Source organism: Atractosteus spatula, chromosome 12 (genome assembly GCF_055471065.1).
Source record: "Atractosteus spatula isolate fAtrSpa1 chromosome 12, fAtrSpa1.hap1, whole genome shotgun sequence".
In the NCBI taxonomy this organism is placed as follows: domain Eukaryota; kingdom Metazoa; phylum Chordata; class Actinopteri; order Semionotiformes; family Lepisosteidae; genus Atractosteus; species Atractosteus spatula.
The window spans coordinates 5,845,971-5,872,704 of NC_142717.1; the positions used below are offsets into that span (position 1 = coordinate 5,845,971).

The 26,734-nt window shown below is 39.1% G+C and overlaps 1 protein-coding gene across 1 annotated transcript in view; it reads left to right on the forward strand.

The window, feature by feature from the left end:
- The window catches only part of eif3hb (eukaryotic translation initiation factor 3, subunit H, b), a 156,278-nt gene that overhangs the window by 39,696 nt on the left and 89,848 nt on the right, over positions 1-26,734 (forward strand). The window contains exon 2 of the mRNA XM_088929008.1: positions 22,639-22,795. Coding sequence (XP_088785134.1) covers positions 22,639-22,795 — 157 coding nt within the window. The remainder of the gene's footprint in view (positions 1-22,638; positions 22,796-26,734) is intronic.

Sequence of the window (26,734 nt, forward strand, 5' to 3'; positions counted from 1 at the left end):
ATACACTCTGCGTCTGTGTGGTGCCAGTTGATTACAGGTCACACACAGCCGCACATACCAGAGCCAGCTTTCCCAGAAGCCAATTGGCCAGTATGTCTTTGGACTCTGAGAGGAAACCAGAGCACCTGAAGGAAAACCAACTGGTGAAAATACTCCCCACAGATAGCAGGAATTGAACCCAGGGCCCCAGCTCTGCGAGGCAGCAAAGCTAACTACTGGTGCCACCTTGCTTCTCTACTGGCTTTTAATTTTTTCTTTAAAAAAAAAGTTTCGGGGGTGTGAGGGACAAATTGTAGAAATAAATGTAAAACTGGCCTTAATTATGTATGATTTTTCTCAGTCTTCATGACTTTTTGTATACTGGTTAATGTTTATAACACAGGGCGATTATGGTCTGCTTTTTACTTTGACTCAAAGAAGTAAATTTTCTCCTCAGAGAAATTGGCAGTCATTAGGTGGCGGTGATGCAAAACAATAAATGCATTGCAACTGCTACTTAAAGCATACAGCTCCCTAGCAGGTTTTGTTCATGTGCATCAGGAAGGTGTACCCAGTGTTTTTAATTTTCGGATTTGTTGTCTTCTCTTTGAACAGGCTTGTTTACACTAGTTGAAACAGAGCCTGAGTGGGGAGTGAATAACTCATTTGCACAAACTAATTTCTTCAATTGCCAGCTCTATTTTGATAGTGGCGAAATGATGTGATTTTTTTTTTTCCTGTGAGCTGAAGGGAAAAAACTGCCTCGAGGGGAGTGAAATTTACATCAGTGGTGGGGCCGGGACGGATCTTCCTGCACACAGATCCATGTTTTTCTTTGGTTTGTTAGTGTTAATCAAATGCAAAATAATGCAGATTTTTTTTTTCTCTTGATCAAATAATTGGAGTAACCTTTTGCAATGATGTTTAATTAAAATTTCTCACCTTTCATTTTCATTAAATATTTGGAGATGGCATATTGAGAGGCAATCAAACTTCTTCTGCAGTTATTCTGCAGTTATTCTGCAAATTGCATTAGTTTCATCAGAGCTCGGTTCAGCAGGACAAATCCCCACTTTCAGACCCTGACTTGTGACTCTGAGGTCTAAAAATGAGACCCACACTTCGCCAGACTTGGGGAAAGCAAGTGACTCCCAATACCCAAGTAGTGCTAATGTTACTCCTACCAGCATACAGTACACATCTTATTCTAAGTGTATCTTCACCACATAATATCCTACAGTTTTGGATTGTCTGTGTGGAGTTTGTATGTTCTCCCCATGTTCCTGCGGGTTTTGTCCGGGCGCTTCGGTTTCCTCCCACAGTCCACAGACCTACTGGTAGGTTAATAAGGTTCTGGGAAAATCGGTCCTGGTGTCTGTGTGTCTGTGTGTCTGTGTGTCTGTGTGTCTGTGTGTCTGTGTGTCTGTGTGTCTGTGTGTCTGTGTGTCTGTGTGTCTGTGTGTCTGTGTGTCTGTGTGTCTGTGTGTCTGACCTACCAGGCTGTATCCTTGCTTGCTGGAATAATCTCCAGCTCCTCTGTGACCCTGTATTGGATTAAATGGGTACAAAATGGATGGATGGATTACTTGTAGTTAATGATAGAATGCAGGTGTTTAGCCTGATTGCCCTCATTCTCTTTTTTTTTGACTAATAAAGATGGAAAGGCAATGCTTTCCTCATCGCTTTATTCAGACTGAACTTTCCCATGGAGAACAAGACAGCAAGGGTTCCCAGTCAAGACCACTGATAAAATAAGACAGGAGATTAAAATAAATCTACCCAAAGACAGTAGTGACACATCACATGATTATACCATTCAAACAAAGGAAGAGGGCGTTCGTGTAATTGATGAACCAATTTAATCAACACATTCACAACCCAGTCAGGCCCCTTTATAAGGACACAAGTTTCAAATAAGAAGAGGGCTTTCGGTCTATTTTGCTAGCTTGGTTGCTAGAAGTTTGATTCTGACAGTCTCATCCAGATGTTTTGTAAAGGATTCCAGGGAATCGGATTCAACAACATGTTTTCTACGGACACACAGAACCTTTTGTTTTAACGCTTGCCTCTCGTTTCCTGTGTGTTCTCCGAGTCCCATAAATTTACACCGTGAATCGCCAGCAGATCAAACTCATCACCGCAACCGATAAAGCAGCAGTGTCATCTTCCCTGCCTCACGGTGGTGATGACAAATTAAGGAACAGTCGTATTATAAGATTTACAGTGCTCTGCACAGTTCTTAGACATTTTGCATTGTCCTATTCTTTGTTCTCACTTAGCAACTCCTTCACTTTGCATATTTGTGGCTCACCACTGAACTTTTAGCCATTTTGTTTGAAGCCAACATTTAATCTTTATATATCCGTTTCTTAAAATATAGATATTTTAGTAGTAAAAGCAGCCTTTTGGCTTTATTGATGCGTAGAGGAGAACAAATGATGTGAATGACTAGGAATACCCGTCGGTGAGACAGGCATTCCTCAGATTTGATTAGTAAAAGTGATGGGTTAGTTACTGCACCACTTCAGACTGACTTGTCATGTGTAGTTTGCCTGAAGTTACTTTCAAGACTGGTCAGTATTCAAGATTGCTAAATGACAAACCTGTTGTGTTCACACTCAAAATAAACTGCATTAGTTGCATTATCATCACAGTTGAAAATGGCTTTGAGCATATTATGGATGATTATAATATCCATATGTTGTAACTCTGGATTATATTCTCATTATATTCTTATCTGTGTCACTGGATAACCCGAGGTGCCGATAAGGATTGCTTTTCTAGTTTTACTGTGGTATCATGTCTGTTTAGAAATGCAAGTTATAGCCTGTCACTAGTAAGAAAAAGAGTTTCACATTTGCATAATGCTCTAATCTATTTCCAGATGGATGTATGATTTGCAGGTCAGTACAAGTTCTACTGACAGAGTGGGGAAAAGCCAAAAGTAATTCTGTAGTGCTTTCACAGGTCCATGTGAAAATATAACGGGCAGCAGCTGGGATTTGCCTACAAACAGTATCCTGAACTTTCTCATATTTAAAATGCAGGCAGCTGCTGTGCACTGGGTGTTATTATCTCCCCTTTCTCTTAGATCTCCATTAGTAAAGAATAATCACTGCGAGGATTTCAACTGAATATACATAAAGCTGGACTAGATGCACAATACATTCAAGAGAGCAGTATAAGACCACCCACAAATGGATTTTATAAAGTGGAGGTTATGACTAGATGAGATAAGATCACTTTATTTGGCCATATACAATTTTCGCATACCACAGCTTGCTCTCCATGAGACACAGACGGGGAGAGAAGCTTGGGGTCAGAGTGCAGGGTCAGTCATTTATACGGCACCCCTGGAGCAGCTGGGGTTAAGGGCCTTGCTCAGGGGCCCAACGGAGTAGGATTCCTCTGCCAGCTGCAGGATATGAACCGGCAACCTTCCAGCCACAGGCGCAGATCCTTAGCCACAACGAGCCACTGCATCGCCCAGTATTGTGGAATAAAGTACCATAAGGCTATGAGTTCAGATTCATAGCACAGACACTTCTGTTGCTAGGTGCTTTACTCTTAATGTATGCACCGCAGCCAAGGTATGTAGATGAAGTTTTATGCTGGTATAGAATTGTCGCATTCTTCTGATCTGTTTTTATTCGAACATCAAAACCCAAGGTAACCTCAGGCTCTGTGAGCCATCTGGGGTCTTGGATGAATTTAACCTTTATGTGAAGAACATTAATGCTACGCCTTTGTTCCTTCTCGCAGGAAAGTCGAGGAAAGGTTGCCAGAAGTTGCCATTGTTGGCTGAAAACTGAAAGGCACATCTGCATTCCCTTTTATGAAAAGCCATTCAGATATGACTTTCCTGGCTGTTGCTGTCACCCCCTGATTGCATGGGTTGACTTTAGTGAATCCCAAGAATAACCATTTATTTTTTTTCTTGACTGAATAACGGTGCAAACCACTTATTTTACATGGTTTCCATTCCGGCCATGTAATTTGGGGTTCTGTGCACCTTTTTTTAAAAATCTATTTATTTATTATTTTCTGTATTGTTGCTTCTACACTGTTAGAGCTTTCACCGGTTGGCAGGAAGATCCTGACCTGTAGGTCTTTTTAAAAAGATGAACAAGCAGAATGCACTGCTCCCCACAGTAGATTAATAGCTCGGGTTGTAAAGGCACAAGCCTCTGAAAGACTTTATTCCCTGTAAACTCAGACAGTTCTAAAGGAAGTGTGAAAATGATTGATGGCTGCGTTGCTTTGAGAATGCTTAAAAAATAGAAGAAAGAAAGAGCCAGTGTCCTTGAGTGTTTTCTGAGGGCTTCTGCTGCAGCCCGTCTTGGGGATTTCAGCTGATGTGCTGTGCCAGCCTCCTACAGTGACAGGCTTAACGGAAGATGTAGGTGGTACTGACCCGAAGCATTCTGTTCTCCAGAGAGTATGACATGCTACTTGATATATAGGCTGGTGCATCTTTCTCTGCCAATATTCATTGGGTGGGATTTCCCTTCCTTTTCACTTGCAATCTGACATATCTTCTGGCTGTGCTGTGTGTTTTCCAATGTGTTCCTTGATTCATTTATCAGGGCTGCTCAAATTGTGAACTCCTGAATGCATTTTGTTTTTCGAAATTGATGTTGAAGCAAAGCACATCAGCCCTACATGAGGCATACTCCATGTTTAACACTTGCCATAAACATTTTCACACTTTCTCCAATATGCTGTTTCTCTTATAGTGTTATTGTATCAAATGCACAGTACAAAGTGCTAAGGACTCTGGTCAGATGTACTGGACACATGCTGCTTGTTGTGTTCCGGCATGACTTTTTTTTCTAATCTTAGTTCTGTCTTCCCGAGAAGATATTGACATTGGATTGCTTTTCACACAAGCAAGTGTGCCATGCCTCCAAATCCCCAGTTTTTCTCTTGTGTTTGCTGACTACTGTAGAACTGTTGCTGAATTCAGGAACATGGCTTAAACAGGTTACATAGAGCAAATCTTGGTAGCCTCTACAAAACAGGCAGAGCACAGGAACAGTAGAATACGTTGAGAGAATATAGGGCAAACTTAAAGAGGGCGATTTTTGTGGGCCAAGGACACTGCATAGTCCTTACCTGTGATGAAGGCAGTGCTGGCCTTGGTCCCATGACCTCTGTTGAGGTTGTCATTTGTTGTTCAGTGGTTCCTGTTTTGTCTTACCTATGTGGATCCACAGTCTACCCTTGTTTGTTGTGCCTCCACTGTGTGCCAGGTTACAGAGCTGGGCCCTCCATTGGCTTGAATGGAGGTTGCTTGCCAAGCAACGGGAGCAGGGGGTGAAGCCTAGGGTATTTAAACTGGCACTGATGGTGGGGAGGAGAGTCTCGTCTGAGTGGGGTTTGTTTTGTTTTCCAGACACTTTTTCTTTTGTTAAATATTTTCCCCTGCCAGTACTGGCTATTTTATTTCTATGAGGATGTAGCCATCCCTGACTTACTTGCAAGCCGCTCTGTGTCACATTATCTCTTGTATCTTTCCTCATTTTGCTAGTGGTGTCTGTGGAGCCCATCAGGAGGTGCTAGAACTAAATTTCCCAATTGGTCACATGCTAATTAAGGCCAATTGCAGGATTCACTGATATACTTGAGCACTGGTGGTATTGATGAAGACCTATGGGCAGTGTATATAAGGGTGTAGCAAACCAGATGGGTTTTGTCTTTATAATGAGACCAAATGGATATAAAACTGAGTTTGGGGTACTGCTTAAAGAGCCAAAGGAGATGGGTTAGATAAAGGTTTGTTAAATAGTTAGTGACAGTGCTCATGAAAACGGGGTCTAACCAATACAGAACAAACCATGTGCTTTTGTTAAACTGTGGTAAATCCTTTGCAGGAATAACGACAATTGGATCTCATTTTAAATAACAGTAACTTCTCTTCTGGTAGAGGACAGGCCAGACAGAGGCCTGCTACAGTGATCTAAGCCCCAGGGTGTCATAAGAGACAGATGTAGTAGCTTGGAATTGGTATAAGACTGAATATTATGCAATTTTGGAATACATTCTGGGATTTCACTCCAGCATTGGAGCCTGCCCTCACAATAATGGGATATAATCTTCATATTTGTTTTACTCAAAATTGTCTTCAAAGAATCCAATTGAATCTTTTTATCTGAATCGGGTTGTTTACTTGTCAAAACGTTTTCTGGAAGACTCCAAAGAGAAACAGCTATGTCCCATTTGCATGTTATTTTTCATAATTGAAAATGTGTGCAGTCAGTTTAGGGCAAAATTTACAGTTAAATTAACTTCTGGAAAAGACTGCATCCTGCAATGGCTGCGATTTAAATCACACCTACAACTCTGCCAAGCGACCTGAATCGTCCTCTTTTGAGTGAGCTACTGTAATATGTAAGCCAAGTGCTCAGCATAATGTGTTCTTGCTAACCCAGGATAAAAGGGAAGTCAGGCAAGGTCAGTTGCACAGATCAGGAATGAGCTCTTTCTGACCGAGCAGAGAATGTAATGATTTTGGCTCGAAGCTCTTACTGAACCTTGCCAAAGTGAATTTTTTTTGTATGTAAAAGCAGTATGTATGGGCTGAACTTTATACTGAAGACCCTCCAAAAAACCAAAGGGTGATAATTTGAATTTGAATTCCTGGGACCATAAAAAATTTAAGATGTGCTTTGTACCTTTGAAAGCTCCTGTAGATGTTACTGTTAAGGTGTTGCATTGGGAATCGTAATGGTTTGTTGTTACACAACTGTCCTTGGCTGTATGGTGATTTTGGGATATGCAAATTACTTTGTGCAGAGTCTTTGGTAAAATGAGGCAGGGAGACATAAAATGTTCATTTAGTATCCACAGGGCATATATTTTAGAGTGAGAGTACCTGCATGAATTATTTGTATGAAAAATGAATTGTATTCCTTGGTAGTGTAGTGTTTCAGTGGACTAGAGTCCCGGAATTGCTTTTATTCCATTTAATCTGGCTCTAAATATATACCTGAAAGGTGTTCCTCGGGGAACATGATTTGAAAAGTAAAAAAAATGGTATCTAGAAGCATTTTTCTGCTGTTTTTGAAGTTAGCTCGAGTAACCTCAATAAAGCTAATTATGCATGTAAACAGAACTGTCTGGGGAGCCTAATCTCTAGTCTTAGAAGTCAAATGTGTGACTTTGGGAAGTTAGCCTTTTTGTGCTTACATGATCGTTTTCCAGAAAGCTGCTGTATGAAAAATGTATACACCGGCATTTTATACAAAACATTTATGCAGAAGTAAGTCGTGACAAATGCGTTCAGACAGCTTAAATGCCGAGTTTATAAAAGATGGATGTTGAGCAACACGTTTATCACAGGACTGAATTATATTAAAAGCAGTAGCCCAATTATTAATGATTTTGATTTTTGCAGAAGGAAAATACAGGAGTGTTTTTGCTGATGCAAAAAAAAGCCTTGGTTCACCGATTCTTATAGAACAAAATCTAATATATTGTATTTTTCATCTGTTAGGGATGATTATGAAATACAGGTGTTCAGTCATAATCCCACAGAAGTAGAAGTTGGAATATACCACAGAAGGTATCTTTGCATTTTAGGGTCCTTGGCAAACCACATATGCAAATATATGAACCTGTTGTTTCTGTCTTATTGACCACAGTTACTATTGCAATAGCACATCATCAGCGGGGTAAAACTAAACTGTGTCAGGCTAGTCTAAACTCAACTCATGCTCCCTATTAGTGGATGAACAATCTTGAATTGTTCTTGAATTCTGCTTCGCAATGATGGGAAGAGCCAACATCGAAGGAACAAAAGGCGATTCTTGCAGTGAGCACCTTTCTGCCAAAAGCTTTTTGTGTGTGGTGTCATTTTTCTGAAACCTCCTGCCTAAAATTCCTGAACCCAGAAGGGTCTTTGCTTGTTCAGTATGTCATTGCAGGGTGATAGATTGCGTTTGCAAACACTTGTGGTAGAAAAACAGAAAATCCATCTCAGAACTGCTATATACGTTTCTTGAGAAACAAATCACATTTTCATTTTTGGTACGTGAAAATGAGGTAAAGTAGGAAAATAAAATCCTTTAGGGGAGACCTCGTATTTAATTTCTAATTTGTTTTATAGAATGAAATAATAAAAGAAACCGCTTCTGTCCAAGGGCAGTCTTCCTGGAAATGATTACTTAGTGCTAAACGAAGTGCGATATCCTGTAGCAGGGAAAGACTGCACTCTTTTGTGATGGAGCTCCTGAATAATTGATACCTGTGCTGTAATGCTTACGTGATGCACTCAATCATAATGCTTTTGCAGCATGTACACTCTGAGCAGTATGTACTTTATATTCAGTGTGCAGGGGACAACAGCACATCGCTTCCTGTGTACCAACACGTACAGCTCATAGACAGCAGTATACAGGGTGCCAGGGTGTAAACAACTCGGCTAGGCCATGTTTTTCTATAACTGCATTACTCAAATTCGAATATGCATTTGACATCAAATACTGAGATACTAGTATCTTGTTAGTCTTGTTTGCCTATTGTACATTTTTTAAAACTTTTGTACAGTAGTTATTTGATTTTTTTTTTTAGCATTTCTTAATATATTTCTTGTATTTTTTGGTCCTGTTCGTTATTTCAAATAGTCCAATGTTCATGGAACTAATAAAATTCACTATTTGCAACCAGTAAAAAACACACATCACTGAGAAACATTTGGTATCCATGGATCTGTTTTGTGAAACAAGCTTTGCTTAGGGTTGTTTTTTTTTAAAGATGTAACTGTCAGAGTGGTTTCACTACCTGGAATTTAACTTTGTCTAAACGGAGTGTAGTAAACAGATTTTTTTTTTAGTCCTCAAGATTTGGATGCAACTTTTCTCAGTATAAGAAAAAATGTTTCTTGCTTACAAATGAAAATCAACAGTGCTCATAACCTAAACATACTGTAGTTTACTGACGAGATGTTCTGACAGGGTTCTAATAAAGCAATTTATGGATTTCTGTTTTGTCGGTGCTATAACTGAATATAGTTCTTTACATTATGCTGTTTATTGTGGCTTATAGTTCTGAAGCAGGAAGCTTTGCTTAGTTTCCAAAAACATGGAAATTTGTATTTTAACCACAATGCTATATGTCGGAGAAAATAAAAATGTATAGGAAAATCTTTGCACGTCGCATTATTAATACTGTATTATCCAGTTAACGTGTTGTATTGAAGGCCTTTCTGCTCAAACAGGTGGGCGGATGGTTTTGTCTTTCTCTCTTCTGGCCTTGATGCATCCTTTTCTATTCTTTCTGCTTGTTTTGTCTGCGGTCTTCTTTTTCATGAAATTGTCATCTGTCACCGAGTGGGTGCTGTGTGGGAAGAGATGAGTGAATTTAGATGGATTGCATGTTTTGTGAAGACATTTGTCTTTTTCTCACTTTATTTTTGGTTACTAGGGTTTTTCTCTTTTGCTTATGGGAAGAGGATGGGGACCTTGTGAGTTTCACAGTATTAAGGTCTCGTGGCTCTATGGTCTAATACCTGACTAAATCAATTTTTTCTCCGAGTCAGATTTTACAGCCTGTAGGCTGTTCTTAGATTAGGATAAAGTTTTCCATGAAATGAGTCCACTTCGCTGTTAATGAAAATTCAACTCTGTACCTCAGGAGGGTGCGAGTTCTGTTTTCCAGTAAGCTCAAGGTTTAGTGTTGATCGAGATCTCATGGTAACTGCAGATTGTTGGGTATGTACATTCATTTAAATAAATGAAGGCAAGTTGTTAAATAAACTATGGGCATTGCCTGTTTATTGTGCTCACGCCAGTGGTTGGAGAGTCGGGTAGCTGCTATTTGTTCACAATTTAGCAGGTAGTGTTTGAGCATTAAGTATGTGCTATGTCTCTAGTTTACCTTAAAATATTTTTATTCATTTCCATTATTCCACATACATTGACTCCAGGAATGATTTGAACACCAGCTATGTTGGCACTCATTGGAGCCAGAAGAGCAGAATATCTTAATGCAGGGCCTTGCAATGTCAAAACAATCTAAACATACAAGCATGCAGTACCATACCTGTATGGCACAATTTTTGCAAGGTCAGGCAACAACACTTATGAGTCTTGAGGTGTATTGGGAAACTAGGCAGTTCCACTGTATTTGTGATTAATTGTTTTAATATGGTAATGCCCTCTGTAATATGAAACAAGTACTGTGTGTAGTGATTACAGTTGTACGTGCTAACCACTGAAACAAGTGTATACATGTAATATAATGTACACTGACCTGTTAGTGCTTTTGTACAAAGCTCATATACAGTATATGTACAATCTATATACATAGTCAATGCATTTAGGACTACTGTGTAAGGGGATGGTTTCTCTAAAAACACAAACATTTGCTATGTGGCATGCTGGTTGACCTAAAACCTTCTAAGAAATTTTCAGAACTGTGATATTGTGCTGTTGCTTACAAATTAGTTTGTAATTTATCTGAGGTTATAGTGCAGGGTTCTCCTTAGAAATACCTAATCGCGTTTGAATGAAGCCTTGTGGGGAGTCATTTTGATCGATAGTTTATCAAGTGGGTGGGCGTGTTCATCCTCCACATGACACATGTTCAATTCTGCACCTTTTTGATATCTTGCAGTGAGGTTGAATGGACTCTGAAGTCCATTTTTTTAACTTTTGGAAAAAATAACAGGACCATGTTAGACCATGGCTCTTCTGTTTTAAGGGAATCTCATACGCGTGTCAAAACATAGGTACGGTACTGTTTTCGGCATTAATTACTTAGACAAGTAATTAGTGCAAGTCCTAATACAGGGTAAAGGTTGGCTCTTTCACAGCTATTGACTGTAGGACAGGGTAACAACTGGGGTAAGAACTTCAAGGTAGTGATATCATGCATGAACATAACACTTTACAGTAGGGTCGACTAACAGACTGGTAACACAGTAAATTTCACTCTGGAAGATTGTAATTATTCTGTCTTTATACAATGTTCCCTCCTTAAGGGGGGGAAAACATTTTTAAGAAAATATATTTGGTTGGGAATCTAATTGTAATGAAATAGGGAGCTTAAGGTCAACTACTTGGAAGAAAGAAAACCTGGTTGATTTAAGAAAATTGTCTATTGACTATTTGGCCACAGGCTCAGCATTTGTAGTTCAATTTCTAATGCTCCCATTGCATTTATTTTGCACATTATGTGAAGTCATGGTGTTATAATACTCCAGCCCACTGAGAATCTGAAGTGTAATCAATCTCTTAATTATTTACAGTAGCCATGTTAAAACAAGACATTAGAGGGATATCAATTTGAAAAAATGCATGAAGGGATTTGAGAACCTTCTCAAAAACAATTTCTAATGCCTTGCAGAGGACAGAGAAACCTTTGATGATGTAGTGTTCTTTTCTTCCATATTATTCAGCATGCACTATTAATTTTGTTCATAGAGAGCAATGTAGATTAATTACTGAATGTGACCGGAGATGTAAATACTTGTTAGCTACAGAACAACACATTAAAACTCAGCTTAAGAGGCATTAGCCTTGCTGTAATTGCAAATGACTTTAATTATTTGTGTGTATCGCATAGAGAGCTGTCAGATAAGAAAGTTTTAAGCTTTTTATAGATTGTAAAATGTTTTCTGCCAAAGTAGTGTGGCACTATTAAAATTTCACACAGTAGATAGTCTTAACGATACGTGATAAATGCATCCTTGAAAGAAAGCCATTAAAACCTTTCCAAAAGTGGATCAAGAAAATTTTGAATTGAAATGAAATCTGTTTAGAATTTGTGGTTGCTTTCATGTAACTGTACCCCAGTACTTTCAGCTCAGTACTGAAGACGGCGAGTGTGAACTGAATCACCTGGTCCAAAGGTGGGAATTAATCAGTGAGCAGCAACTTAAACTAAAAACCCTATAAACACAAGTGCAACTATTGTTCACAGTTAGTGAGTTAAATCTTTACCTTGTTTGAATGACTTTGTCAGATGAACTTTCAGTTAGCAAATATGCTACATATGCATATCCAAAATTAATTCGTTTAATGTAAAAAAAAAATCAAGCCCCGCATTTCATATAAAATAAAGTTTCAGTCAATTTAACACATACTCCTTTTATTTTACTACATTTCTGCTTTGACAGAAAGTGACTTGCATTAGTATGAGATTAATTAACAGGTGTTTTACCGTAACTATTTGGGTGAAGACCTCACGTAACTTCATAGTACCTTTTCTATTTGAAAGACAAAGCAAAATACGTAATTTGGAGAGTTTGTGTCTTGTTAAGCACTTATGGTGAACGGTCATCATAGCAGTAGATCATAAATTGAATTGAGTAACTTGGTACTTATGGCGTGCAGCGTGGAGGAGTTGTACTGCTTTGTTCTTAGATGCTCAGGAGCAATGTCTTTGCCTAGTTCTGCCTGTGGCACAGCAGCAATGTTGGCATTAAAATTACATTTACAATGGTATGCATCTGCTTCCTAAGCATCATTGGATGTGAGTCATCTGGATGGAAATCGGCTTGTCAAAGTGTGACCTGGGATGGTCTTGGTCTTTTAGTTCCGTGTGTTTAGCCCTGGACATTGAGAGAGCCCTATACTGTGGTTGATAAAAAATCAGTGAAAATGCCCCCGTGGGGTCTTCTCTTCAAAACAGTGCCGCCCTCCGTTGACATGGGAAGGTTTAATGTTTGAGAATGGTGAGGTGTTATCTGTTTTACATTGAGATCAGGTATCCTACCTAGGGAAAGTGGAGCACAAGAAAAGCTCTGAGCTGGAACCAAGGCTTCAGGGGGACTTTTGCATTCATAACTTCTGAGGGAACTTATGCTCTCCCACCAGTTAAAAGGATATTTGCTGCTGTGCCTGCTGAGTATAAAGAGAATTGTGATAGAAATTTCTCATTCCATAAAGAGATGAGAAAGGCTGTTATTGCTGTTCAATTTTTACTGTTAAATTTTAATTATTTTTTTTTTATTTGGAATAGCAGAATGCTGTATGAAATGCTAAAGCCTTACTAAGTACAAGCGATGCATGTGCATATATGGTACGGTGCGTAAGTTTCTGTGTTGGTCACTGTTTTTGTGTTTTTGGGTTCTAGGTTTTTAAAAGATACTTTTTTGTTTTTCTGAAGAATTGAAAGTCCACACCACATTTATGGAATCATTTGTTGAAAAATGCTTGTTAGTGCCAGGTTTGGGTTAGAACAAAGAAATATTGGCATCATTTTCAAAGCTATGAATTATATGGGGATGTGTTGGAGTTTTTCTTGACCATGTGACTTCTGGGGCTCCTAACCTGTAGTTCAAACTTTATCCTCTAGACATCCCTGTTAACACACTAATTTTAGCAATCATTAGGTTATCACCATAGGAACTAACTTAGTTTCTAATTGTATGTGTTTGTTTAGGTGAATTTAGGTGAATCAATACATTTAGAAAAGCTTAAATATTTTAAAAAATGGATGATTAATACATCAAAAACGTTGCACTGTCTCAGTGAAATAATAGTTTGGCACATTTAGTTTTTTTTACAAGGATATTCAAGTACTGGCGATCTTGTAATTATTCTAACAGATACAGGTTATCCACACTGTGACAGCAACGGAGCATATTGGATTTTTTAAATTCCAGTATTTAAAGTGGCTTTTAAGAACATGACTGGATTTGTAATGCCAGTTACACGATCAAGGCATACAATGACCTTTTTTGAGGCGTATTGCTAAATTCAGTGCACTTAACAGGTAATGCGCACAAAGTAACCTTTGAGAGTCATATACTGTATATGGGCAAATAATTTCTCAAAAGACAAAGACAAACTTTTCGCAACAGTGAAGAAAGTTTTTAAGCCATGCCTGACCATAAAAATGCCTTTTAAATAACAGCTGAGAGATGCATTTGAGCAGAGAGCCTGCACTCTCCCCACAAAGCTGCCTCTTGAGCATGTATAATAAAATTAGGCACTTGGTATTGCTCTGCAGTATACCTTTCCAAAAACATTAGCTTTCACCATCCATTTCAGCCTCTCATGACAAATGTAAATCTGAAGTGGACAATACAAACACTATGCAAAAGAAAACAACAGCAGTTGGATGAATTTTGGAATAAAGCTAAATATTTTACACCTTAACACGAAAGGCATCACAGCATCCATGGGAATGATCAGTCCTATGTTTCTTTGTCAGGGCTGGATTTCACACAGCTGCGTCAATCCAGGAAATGACGGATGGGTAAACCAAGTGGTAAAGATTACATTTGACTGCAAAATGTAACACGCTGGCCTCTTTCCCTGAACTGCAGGAGACATTTACGTGCTACTTGTTAACTGCCTTTGCTTGTGTTTTCACTTGTGTGGCCACACCAGTTTAATGGGTATTGCACTCATTTTCTGATTTCAGGTTATTCCTACCTCTTCGTACAAAACGTTTATGTCTGCATTACATACATCTTGCTGATGATCATTTTAATTCATTGCCGCGCTGTTGTTGGTGCAGTTAAATAAAACAGACACATAATAAAGTGCCAACTGCCATATACATTGCTGGTAATTTACATGCATATGTATGTAAATTGTAGTAATCTGAATGACTAATTGAGATGGTTATTTTACCACAGTTGGTAAACTGTGTAAAAATTGGCAAATAGGACGTATTGACCTCTTGATGGTGAAGGACAGACATGCAGATGAGAAAATTAGTCAAGAAAAACTTAAGGCCCGAGCTGTAGCTTTGTTTTTAGCATTCCATTTAGGTGCTTTCACGGTTTTTACCTTAATTGAAAAAATAGCGATTCAGTGATTAATTGTGACATGCAATCTAATGGGCTCTCATTGAAAGAGTCTGTGTCTTAGCTTTGCCTGAAAAGACAATTAACTTAACCTCAAGATTTGTAATCCATTTGAATATTGTAGGTGAGATTAAAACCTTCCTTTTAAGTCCTGAATAGTTTTGTTGATGTGAAACGATTAATGCTTTATTAGCCGGTATGTACTAGATATCTACATTTCATTCTTTCCTTTATCTGATTTGCCACAGCCTCCCAGAGATTGAATTTTACTTGTTTTATAAAGGTATTAGATAATATAATATAGATAGAGTATCTAGTATCAAAGTATTAATCAATATCCTGTAAGGATATATTATAATTAAATACGATATAGGATATCCAATAATTAAAGTTATTCTTTATCCATTATTATGTATATGTGGCAGAACTAATCTATGAATATGGTTTCCTGTATGCCCAATCCTACGCTTGGATTTCTAAAAATCTGAGGATGTGGACTACGATAAACCTCAAGAGCAGAAACAGTACAAGTTCTCACCCCCCCCTTGTTAGTAGGCAGATCAGAGAGGTCATAAGAATCTCTCACTAAGGGTGGTTGCAAAAGAGTGAAGGCCATGTGGCCCATCTAGTCTGTTTGGTAGTTAGGAATGGCTTATCGATCCAGGGATTTTATTCAACCTTTTTTCTGAAGGAAGACAGGGTATCGTCTTCAGCCATATAGTTGGGTGGGTTGTTCCATATTCCCCACAGCCCTGTGGGTAAACACGTATTAAATGCACTTCCACATAGTTACCACCTATGTTCTCTAAGTCATGCTTCACTGTTCATTCTCAAGGGTTCACTGCTTTGACTTTGTCAGTGCCTTTTAGGGTTTTGAATACTTTTCTCAGGTCTTTTTGTAGTCTATTGAAGACTAAAGAGGTTTTGTTCTTTCGAGATATTCCTTTAAGTCCCAGAATGTGTATAGTTACTCGTCTCTGGACAGATACTGCTGCTCTTAAATCTTTTATATGTTGTGACCAGAAATATATATGATATTAATGCTAATGCATAAGATAACTTTCACATATCATCCCTTGATTTAAATTCTACATTTTGGTACTGTATACCCAAAGATTTTTTTATTTCATTCCAGCACTGTCTGCACATAAACACTATGTCAACCTAAGCACCTATTCTTTTTCTTCATTAGCCTCTTCTAGCTCAGTGTTTCCCATTTAGTATCTACGGTATATAAGGTCATTACCATCGATGTGAGTATCATGTTGAAATTTATCCTGAAAGATCACTTTCCTGACAGGGAGAAGACAGTAGAAGATGGTGTATGTTCCTGCTGAGGTGGGATGAGAGATATGGTCAGAATATATTAAAATTGTTGCCTTTTCGGCTAAAAAAAATCAAAACAGTGATTCACCCTTTTCAATAGCAGACAATAACAATCACATCACATTAAAAACTCAATATGCAAATACAGAGTAATTACCTTCCTCTTGCTTTATGCATCAACTTGGCTAAGGTCAATTTTCTGCTTCAGTAGCTACTGAGTTAATGTTGTTTCTTTGGCAACTACACTTTTTTATGCTATTTCTCAACAACGGGAGGTAATTGTTTGGAAGTGTAATTTTAATATAGCTTTGTGACCTAAGCCTGTGAAGTATGTTTTTACAAAGTGAACTTCATTCAGGGCCAAATTTGAATCTGCAGATACCTGTAACTCACACGGTTTGGGCATAGGTGCTAAACTGCTTTACACCTATGGCATCTGTTTTTACTGAGGTCATTAGAGGGGGGCATTTATCCTAAAACAGGGGTATAATGTAGTCTTTAGCAAATGTGCTTTTTTTCAAATCTCCAAATGTGAACACTTTATGGACTTTGGTCAAGATAGAATATTTTTAATCCAGACTTTTTGAAAGGGAGTGCAGGGCACAGTCGCTTAAAATGCTTGTGCGAGCTCATGCAGTGTTTCAGAGTTTGCGGAGTGCAGTGCTTTACAGCATTGACCTTCGGTGCTCTAGTGATCCAACGAGGAGTCACTGCTGGGAAGTTGTCGCAGTGACGAGAATGCAGATCTGGGTTGCAGTGGCCTGGAGCTCACTTACCTGAGTCATTTGGAGAAAACCTGTCTTCATTGAGGAAGGCAGCCGGGCTAACTGTGCTATTCTGTTTGGGATTCACATAGGGAAGAGGTATATGTGAAGACACAACATATTTTCTTTGACTTTTGTTTGAAAGCTTCGCTGAGGTAGCTAGGTGATAAATACCTGAATGTGCTGCCTGTCCTGAACAAAGTGTGTCCTGTCATCTCATTCAAACCCCATTATTTGTAGATAATGAAGAATAAGTGGACTTGTAAAAAAATGTGTAGGTTTTTAGTGCTGTTCAAAGCTAAGAGCCTTTTCTTATTGTTGGACAAAAAGTGCTGGAAACACTTATAGGTTTCTAAGGGAAACATTTAGGATAATTACTAAAAAACTGAAATTGAGTAACTTCTTAGTTTATTAGTTTTGACAGCCTTAAATGCTTAATTCCCCTTTTGAAATAAGGCTTCTTTTAAACTAATTCATGGTAAAGTTTTAAATTTGTATTTTTTTAGTCCGGCAGTAAGTCCAACTCATGATTTAAATAAGGAGCTTTCTATCGGTCTGGGCGAGTATTGTGTCCTTGTCCTACAATGGGTGCATTCCGGATCTTTCTCTTTTTGTCCATTGAAACAAGTCGTTCTTGGCACTTTTTGGACATTTAGCAATATGTATTGAATGTAACCTATCTTATGTATATAAGAGATGTATAAAATATGTATCTCATATAAATATATATATTGCACCGCTCTCTCATTAGAAATGTAATATTGTTTAACAGTGAGATAATTAAACCTCACAATCTTTCTTATATTATTTTAAGTAGCTGTAACTTTCACCTCCCCCAAGATCTCCTCCAAGTAACTCTATAAAGGCAGCAACCCTCACCTTGGCTGCTGCTATTCTTGGCTGTGAAAAGCTGAGTTAGCCCTTTTCCATTATAGCACTGGTCCTGTGGTCCTTTTGAGCATGACCACAAATACAGTGCCCTCCAAAGGTATTTGGACAGCAAACTAGCAAAACTAGAACTGTAACTTTTGCCTTTTTGCTAAGCGATTTGTACATGTCATCCTGAGATCCATACGGATGATTAGTACAGTACGTTTTATTTTGTGTACATTTGATCATATTCAGAACAAAAGCATGCTATGTGTTCAACTTGGTGATTTCAAATCCCAAAATACAATGCACTTAAATCCAAAAATATATTGCACTTCACATTTATATCAGCATTATGCTAGTTCAGAATTCATTCTGTTGGTGCTGTCATTGGTTACAGCATCAATATTCAATAAGAACATTAATAATCAATCAACATCATTAAACGTAAGTGAGCCAGTTCCAGCGACACCATTTGGAATAAAATGTTCTGGACCGCTGAAACCGAGAAAAACCTTAAACCAAGAAAAGTTAGTAGGCGTGTGGAGAAAGATAGGAACTACAGATGCTCCAAAGAACACCACCTCATCCAAGAAGAATGATATGCATGGTTTGGAATTGGCTCATTGGTCTTTATTGATGATGTGTTAAATGGTGGCAGCAGAATGAGTCCAGAAGTTTACAGAAAAATGATCCACTTACATTGAAGAACATGCTTCCGTAGTTATTGGGTTGTGCTTCACCATACAGAACGGTGATGACGCAAAACTTCAGTTTTGATGGCAAAAAGCGGAAAAGGTCATCTCCAGGTTTAGATCCAATTGAGAATGGTTTTTACATACTGAAGAAAAAAATAGGAACGCCCCAAGAATGAGTAAGAACTCAATATGGATGCAGGAAAGACTGGATTACACAAAGAGTGTGGTGAGCTATTTGAGGTACAGGCTTTGTGCAGTTATTTCTTTAAAATAGCACAAAGATAAACAATTAAAAACAGATAAAAAGCACAAAGTCAACAGTTTAAACTATGCTGTCCCAATTCTTTTGAAGATCATTGTACATTTACCATTGTATTTGCGTAAGGATAGGCGCATAGTTTGGAGAGGTTAGATTAAGAGGAGTACCTCTTCAGCTTTCAAGCTGGGACACCTGAAAGTGAATTGCCTGAAGAAGTTTCAACAGCCATACTGTATGTTGCCTTTTTTTACTTTTCACTTAATTTTTAACCTTTACTTGTTCCTCCTGAGCAAGTGGTTTCTGTATTTCCATTTTCATCTCAATGTTAGTGATTTGGACGGTACATTGTGATGAAGCGCATAGATGCATTTTTTTCTTTTGCACAGTTTTGTGTTTCCTATTACATCTCTTAATTTCTCCCGAAACTCAAAAAATGTTATGAAGTCTGTAAAATAGAGAAGGTTTGGAAACTCTGCTTAAGAGGTTAAGAAGAGGTCAGGCTCGCATGTCTGGTGGTTAGAGATGCAATGGTCCAAGATAACTCTTCAGGTGTCTAGAATGGTCTTACTCAGCAATTTGTCCCAGACACCCGAATCCCAGTGTGCAGAGAAGTGCTTCTTGTTTTAAAACCTGAGCATAGATGCACTTCATTTTTGTTTTGAGTCAGAAGAAAACATTTGGGTTAATTTTGGTAATCTTTTGAGAACTTCAGAACACCCATTCTTAGATGTCTTTAAAATTTTCTTTTGTGCTAAAAAAACACTTTCATCATTTTTGAAAAGGTCACACAGATCATGCTAGTTAGAATTTCAAGGATTCTTTACCATGCTCTTGTATCTTTTTTTTTATAATGTCGGTAGTCTGAATTTAAGACAAAACAGGGACATTCATTTTGAGAGGTGTGTTAAATTGCCATAGCATGGAGTAACTTTAAATGAAATACTGCAGTGTTTTTGTGAAATAAAGTGGATGTGTTTTAATGCATTGCGAAGTATGTGTGCCTCACTAAAACTTAGTAAGCGCCGCAGACCACAGCCAACAGGAGAACCAAGATTAATAATATTCAGAGCTGTGTGATGTAATGACTCACTCGGATTTGAGCTTAGCAAGTTTTGGATATCGATCTCTTGCCCTCCCTACCCTCCCTGCTTTTTTGGGACAGAATGAACATAGTAGCTGGATATGTTCCAGGTTTTTCAAGCAGTGGGGTGCTCTACAGAGGCAAAATCAGGTGACTGTATGTTAAATGCTTGTTGCCTTATTGTGTGTAGGTGTTTGTAGATGGTACATTTAATAATATTACATATGTAATAATGTAATGACGTTTTATGTGTTGTGTTCATTTTTAACGTAACTGGCTCAATTTCCACAAATGTTTGCTGCTTGTTAAGTTTGTGTCTGTCAGGCAACGGGGGGAATGATTTCTTCCTGCGTGTGCTCTTTCTGTAGCCAGCAAGCATCTTGATTTTGTAATATTTTTTTCCCCCCTTTTTCCAAAGCTAGCAATCACAATTATGCATTCCCTCCAGCAGAGCATTGATTGTTCCTCTGCCACTCAGATGTTGCATCACTGGTGTTGCAGAGCTTTCTGTCAGCGGAGTTGCTATCTAGGGCTGTGCCTTCCATTAGGATTCCTCTCACTGTTGCTAATCTCTCCTAACTCTGCTACAAAGCCCTGCCTGATGATTGAAGGAGTTTTGTGTTTTAGCTCGGCTGCAATGCACTCAGGCTGAATGGCAGCACAGATCTTTGCCCCAGTTTGTCTTTTTGTTCTTGGTGCAAATCTGTCAGCCTCCCCCTCCCCTCTCAACCCCCCCCCAAAGCTTCTCCTACGACAGAAGAAAATAACACGGCCTCCAGTTATTGATGCCTGCATTTTGTGACTACTGTGGAAAAAATGTTTCTGCCTCGCAGTCAAATATTGCTCAGAACAGGGGAACCCAAATTCTTCTTAATAGGGCACCTTATTTCAAACTTTTTTCTCTGAAAGGCAGACTTTCCCTAATGTAAAGTAGTCTGGTGACCAAATGAAATATTAGAACTTTTAGCACTCTTAATAAAAATATAAATTAACTGATGGAAAGTGATTTTCCGATCATAGGTCATTTGGATGAAGGCACTAGCTGAAGTGTGTTTTTAAAACAATATTTTTTTTTCTTCTGTTAACCAGCTCTTCAGTGTTGCTGAGCTCACCGTTGTAAATTGTATGATGTTAGGCTTTTGTGTTAAGGAATCTTTCTGAAGACCCCACTGGAGCAGCCATTGTATAGAAGATAACTACATGGAGTTAAATTCTAGTATTGGAGGAACACAAAGGGCTTGCTCTTTACTCTGTCCAGACTTACTTTTGTCTGTGATTGGCATGATTGATTAGGACTTTGTTTCTTGGGCTTATTTTTGTAAGGCCTACCTTGGATGGGAAACAGCCTGTCTTTATGCTGATGTGTAATCCTGCTGAGAGAGGAACTAACAGCAGCTCTCTAATTGCTGTCTGAACTGAGTCGGGGCGAGACAGCCTAGCAGTGTGGGCTGAACTGCACCTGAACTGCGACCTTTCTCAATATGATCTTCATCACAATTTCCATACACAGCAAGAACAAGCTGCGATGCGCTGTAGCTCCAGATGTCAGCTAAGGATTCAAATAGAATCTTTAATTACCTGAATTGATTACAGGCTGCCTGCTTGGAGCAGCAAATGTGTGTTGTGATTGCGTGCCGCCTTCTAGGGGAAATTGACCTCTGAGGTGTTTCAAGATTTAAAAAAAAAATATATGGACAGTTTTAAGGAGGAACGTGCTTCCTCATTTTCACGATGTACGGATACCGTCAGTGACAGGGTGTGTAGAAACTTTGAATGCTGCTTTTGGAGCAAAGGCAAACGAGCTAAACTTTCTTCCCATTAAAAAAATGAATTTTCCACCATTTATGCACCATTTCTCACCACATCCCCTTTAAACTTTCAGCGCCGATCCGATAAGGTAGATTAGCCAATATAAATATTTCTGCTGCCGAGCATTTCCTTATTGTCCCTCATTTAGACCTGGGGCAGAGGTTTCTGTCATGGATGGTTTGGCCTTTTTATATTGTAAAGCCCTCCGCTGACCAGCCTCCATTTACCCTGCAGAACAGCTGTGAGCACTGAGGTAAGCTTCTAATTTGATGTGTGCTGCGATTTTTATTACCACCTTATAAAAGCAGACTTCAGTTTCATTAGATTCAGAAAGCTTTGCTGGATCCTTAGCTGCAGTATTTATGCAAAATCCGTTTTCACACTGTGGTCGTGCTGAAATCCATTACAGTAGTAGGACTGCCTCCAGACACGAAAATCAATAGTGCTTTGTTAGCAACAAGGCCATCAAGTGCTTTCTGCCTTGGTTTGCTGGGATGGATTAGACCTCTGTGAAATAAGGTCCACTTGTTGTGCTTGACTTAGCACGATCCTTATCGCCTTGACGCGATCGTGTCTTTGCCTACGGCCATTATTTCCTGACTAATGCGTCATTCCTCATTGCTTTAGCGGTGCTCAGTGTCTTGTTTAAGTGTAATTAACCGACAATTGTGGATTGAATAAGGCTGGAATTTGGGTCTCTAAGGCAGTTCGGAATCAATGCTGCATAAGCTGTTTGAAATGGCTGAAAGTTTTCATAGTGTCCACCTGCGCTTCTGTGCACTGAGCCAGCACTCCTCGGTTAGATTTTAAAAACACCAATTTTACTGTGGTGGTGACCACTGACAATTTTAAGATGAGGGGTGGAATTTACCTGTCACACCGTCGAATGTAGTTTCTACATGGATAGGTAGCTGTTTATTAATTATCCTTGAAGCACTCATAAGTTGTTTAAGAAGTCGTGTCGAACAGTAAGAGCCACTCAGTTCTGGAGTTCAGAGAAAAAAGTTTTTTTACGTCCGAGACCCACGTGAGCAAAGGGACGCCTGTATTAATCCCAGCCCTTACACTGTTTTTTTGGTTGGCTGTTGTAGGTGGTGCTGAAGATCATCAAGCACTACCAAGAGGAAGGACAAGGCAGTGAGGTGGTCCAAGGCGTCCTGCTGGGATTGGTCGTCGAAGACCGCCTGGAAATCACCAACTGCTTCCCTTTTCCGCAGCACACCGAGGACGATGCCGACTTTGACGAAGGTATTACCAGTGTCGGAGTTGTTTAAGAGAGAGAAAATACTTTTGAGGGCCTGCTCGTACATCCTGAGTCAAGTTTCTTGCGTGTCTGCAGAAACGCCTCAGTTATAAGGCCTTTTGTTATGATTGAACTACTGTTGATGTACACATCTTAATCACAACCTTCTGGAAGGTTTCAGACTCCTCCTCATTTGAAGAGTAACCGATTTTATTAATTGGTATTTTCAAAGTCTGGTCCATCAGAACTCCCATTCTTAGTACACACACTGAAGAGGTTGAATTGCCCCTTTTCACTTTTAACTTCTTAAGAAGGGAGGGGAACTAACTGAGTACTGCAGCTGTTAGGCTGTACTAGGCTCTAGTCTGCTCTAGGTTCTTGAAGACGTACTGTTTATAATGAATGTCTCATGTCTCCCTTCTGCCTTTCCTCATTTAAGGACTACAGAACCCATAAAAGAGGAGAGTGCATTTGATGTGGGTTTAAGTCAATGGGATTTACCTGGAGTTCATCTATGGAAAACTGCAATCTAGATTATTTGCAAAAGTACAGATTATGATTAACTTTAGTTTCTTGTGGGGAAAAAAATACATGCCGAGTTGCTTTCGATTATCGGAAGAGCAGAATTAAAATAGAATCTGTATGTGTATCCAAAAGCAAGACGCGTGACAGCAAGGAATTATATGAAGCCTGCTGTCTGTACCCAGTCAACCTCATCCCCTTCAAATGCAGTGGTATTCGTCAGTCACAGATTTGAGTGTTGCATTGGGCACTTCACTATTAAACCGATGCAAAAGTGGTGTTTGGAAAGGATTGCTAGTATATTTGTTTGTTTTTCCAAGCACCACTGCAATCCTTATGGACGTGCACCTAAACTGCTCTCTCAGTCTCTCTAAAGACTCCCGTCAAGGCTGTGTCAAGCAAGCTGGGGAATCAATCTTGTGACCTTAGAATTGAACGTGTCTGTGCTTAACCAACCGACTGGCATGTGCTGTTACTCGAAAGTGTAGTAACAATTGGTGCTTATTTATAAACAGGTGCACAGGGGTTGTTTTACGCTCTCCTTAACAACAAAGTTACAGTTATGCAATAGGGTCAACAGTCAGAAGCCCTAAATAATGCATCTTTTGATTTAAAAAGGTATTTAAAATCAAAAAGAGCCACAAACCAATTCTGGAGCAACAAGCTATTCTTTTTGGATATCAGTGTCATCTATGATATTCAAGTAAGTGTTTCACTTGGAATGCATTTCCTAAATTAACTTCATGTACCGTGTCGTTCTCTAAAAAGTGTTGTTCACGCTTCAGAGCACTTGGAGGTGGTCAGATTTAACTGAGTGCGCAAGAGTTAATTGTTCTCATTATTGTAGACTTGCATAAAGGTGCCCGGGATTTACCTTAGGTTGCTAATTATATGCAACAAATTGAAAAAAGCTATTTACCATAACAAAAAAACATAGGGATCAATTAGCGCAAATCAAACATACGGGAGTATGCTGGCTCTGTAATCCTTTTGGATGTATAGTTCTCCCTCATTACTGCACACTTTCTGGGAGCTGTGCGTATTTTGGAGTATAATGAGGTGCGTGTGTGCGCACTTCAAAAATGACTTTTAATAAGATTTTTTTTTATTGCCAGTGCCAAAGACAGTTCAATGATTTATCTGAAATAGTATAATTGCGGTGTGAAATATGGTGCCTTAGTTTTTACAGCTCCTCCAAATGTGTTTTATCTGAAGTATCTAGGTTAAATTCGACTACAGCTAATTTGCAGAAAGCGTAGCATTTGATCAGATCATTGATGTTTTCTTTTTGTCTAAACCCAGGACCACAGCATCTTCAGTACTTCAGGTCTTTACCATGCCAGATTTCCTGCCTACTAGTAAAACCAAGAAAGTCACAGAGCTGTTAAGATGGAGTTTACTCTGAGGGGAAAAATATTAACTAGTAGTTGGCCACAGTTTTCCTTCTCCTATTCCTTACTGCTAGAGATTGATTCTGATCGAGTCCTGCAATATTAAACTGTGAACTGAATGCTTTCCCCTATACAAATATAAAGGCAAAAACAATGTAAACAGCTCTTTGACATTTCAGGTACATTCTAAAGCAGAATGGAGCAGAACCTATGGTTGTTGTCTTGGCTAAAGCTGTAGAGGAAATATGTTAGTGTTTGACCTTGAGCACACTGGCATGAACTGTGGGTCCCCCAGGGTTCAGGAAAGCTAAATCTTTAAATTCAACACAGTACTGGCTGTTTGAGCGAGAAGGATATGGTCTCATGTTTTTTAATTAAGACAGAAATATACTGTGTTAAAAATAGTGAACACATGAATCGCAATTCTTGTCGTTCTTTGTTCCTTGTTCCTTGTGAAATTGTCCTCCAGCAGTTTTGGTCAGTGTTATTCTGTGTTTAGACATTTAGCAAGTCAGACAAGTCAAAACTACATGGAAAATATCCTGCGCTAGGTGTGCCGCATTTATTTAAGCAATTGGGCATTTGCCGAGCTTTGTAGTGATGACTAGAAATGTAGTAAGCTAATCTGTGAATTAAAAAAAAAACAGAAGCAATTCTTCAAGCCACAAAGCTTTTTTCACAATATGTTTGCTAAATACTTCACCTCCTGCACATCACTGACTCTGTCAGAGGTAGTTAAATTTGATATAGCTCACACTGCACCACCATAAACTACGAAAGACTTTGGTGTCAGTGCCTAGAACATCATTAATTTGCTCAAACTTTTTTCTATCAAACCTACAAGGCTGGTTTCCCATTCACACTTTATTGATCACAATGGTGAGGTTTTTGTGGTGTCAAAGGTTGCTGGTATCAAGGCTGACTAATGTTTTTTCATCTGACAAGCGCTTGCTAACTAGAGATTGAGAGCATTTCACAACTGGAAATTGCATTGCCAAGCCAGACAAACAGACCTTTTTCTTTGGATCTTTTCAGGATGCATTTTGTTCCCTTCATATGAGTGTCCTTGCACAACAAGACAGTGTACTCAGGGATGATACAAGAGAATAATTCACAAGTTGGAAGTGGGCTTCGCACAATAAGCCAGTGCTAAACGGATTCATCAAGCCTGTCTTAAGGCTCTTAAGGACAGTTACAGGCTTGAGTAAGCACTAAATTACCTCCTTAGTGAGAGTTATTGGGCACAGGTGATTTTACCTATTGAATGTCAAGCTTCGTGAAAGTCAAGAAAGAACATGGAAAGGAACCCATTTATCAGGTGTACAGCGTTTTTGTACCATCTGTACATTGACGGCTCAACTAAGTCAGCAGTGTCATTTGCTATGTGGCTCACAATGAGCAGTTTGTAACCTGGTAGGATGTTATAGCCATCCATTGCCGTTGTCAGTGGATAGGCCATAGTCTGGTAGACTGCCAATAGCCACCAAGATTGATGGCATCATGTTCAAGCCTTTGTGGTAATTTGTTTTTGCTTCCATTTCCACTGCATTAGAAACACTGGGTCTCAACCATCTGCCTATCAGTGGCTCATTTGCAAGGCAGTGGTTCAGTAGTTCTCATGTGCAAACCAGAAGTCCATACAGGGGCCCGGTGTTCTTTGACACCACTGAATGAAGAAGTGTGGATGTTGCCTCCGGTGGGCTCACCAGCAAGAGAGTCAAGTCGCCTTTGCGAATGAATCAAGTCCTTGTGTCGGCCACGCTGACTGGATGTCAGCAAGTGTGGTAGAAACAGGCAGTACGAAACACTAAATGTTTATGTACAGTAGACGAGTTGAATGGGAGGTGCTAGTTTGATGATTTGGACAGGAGTTTCTAGTCAGCATAGAACTCAATTTAGATTAATTGATGACAACCAGCCTGCACGGTGCTTCATTAATCAAGTGTTGATACCTCTCTTGCTGCCTTTTCTGCAACTTTATTCTTATGTCACAGGAAATTGATGCACTGGGAGCAGTCTTGTGCTATTCCT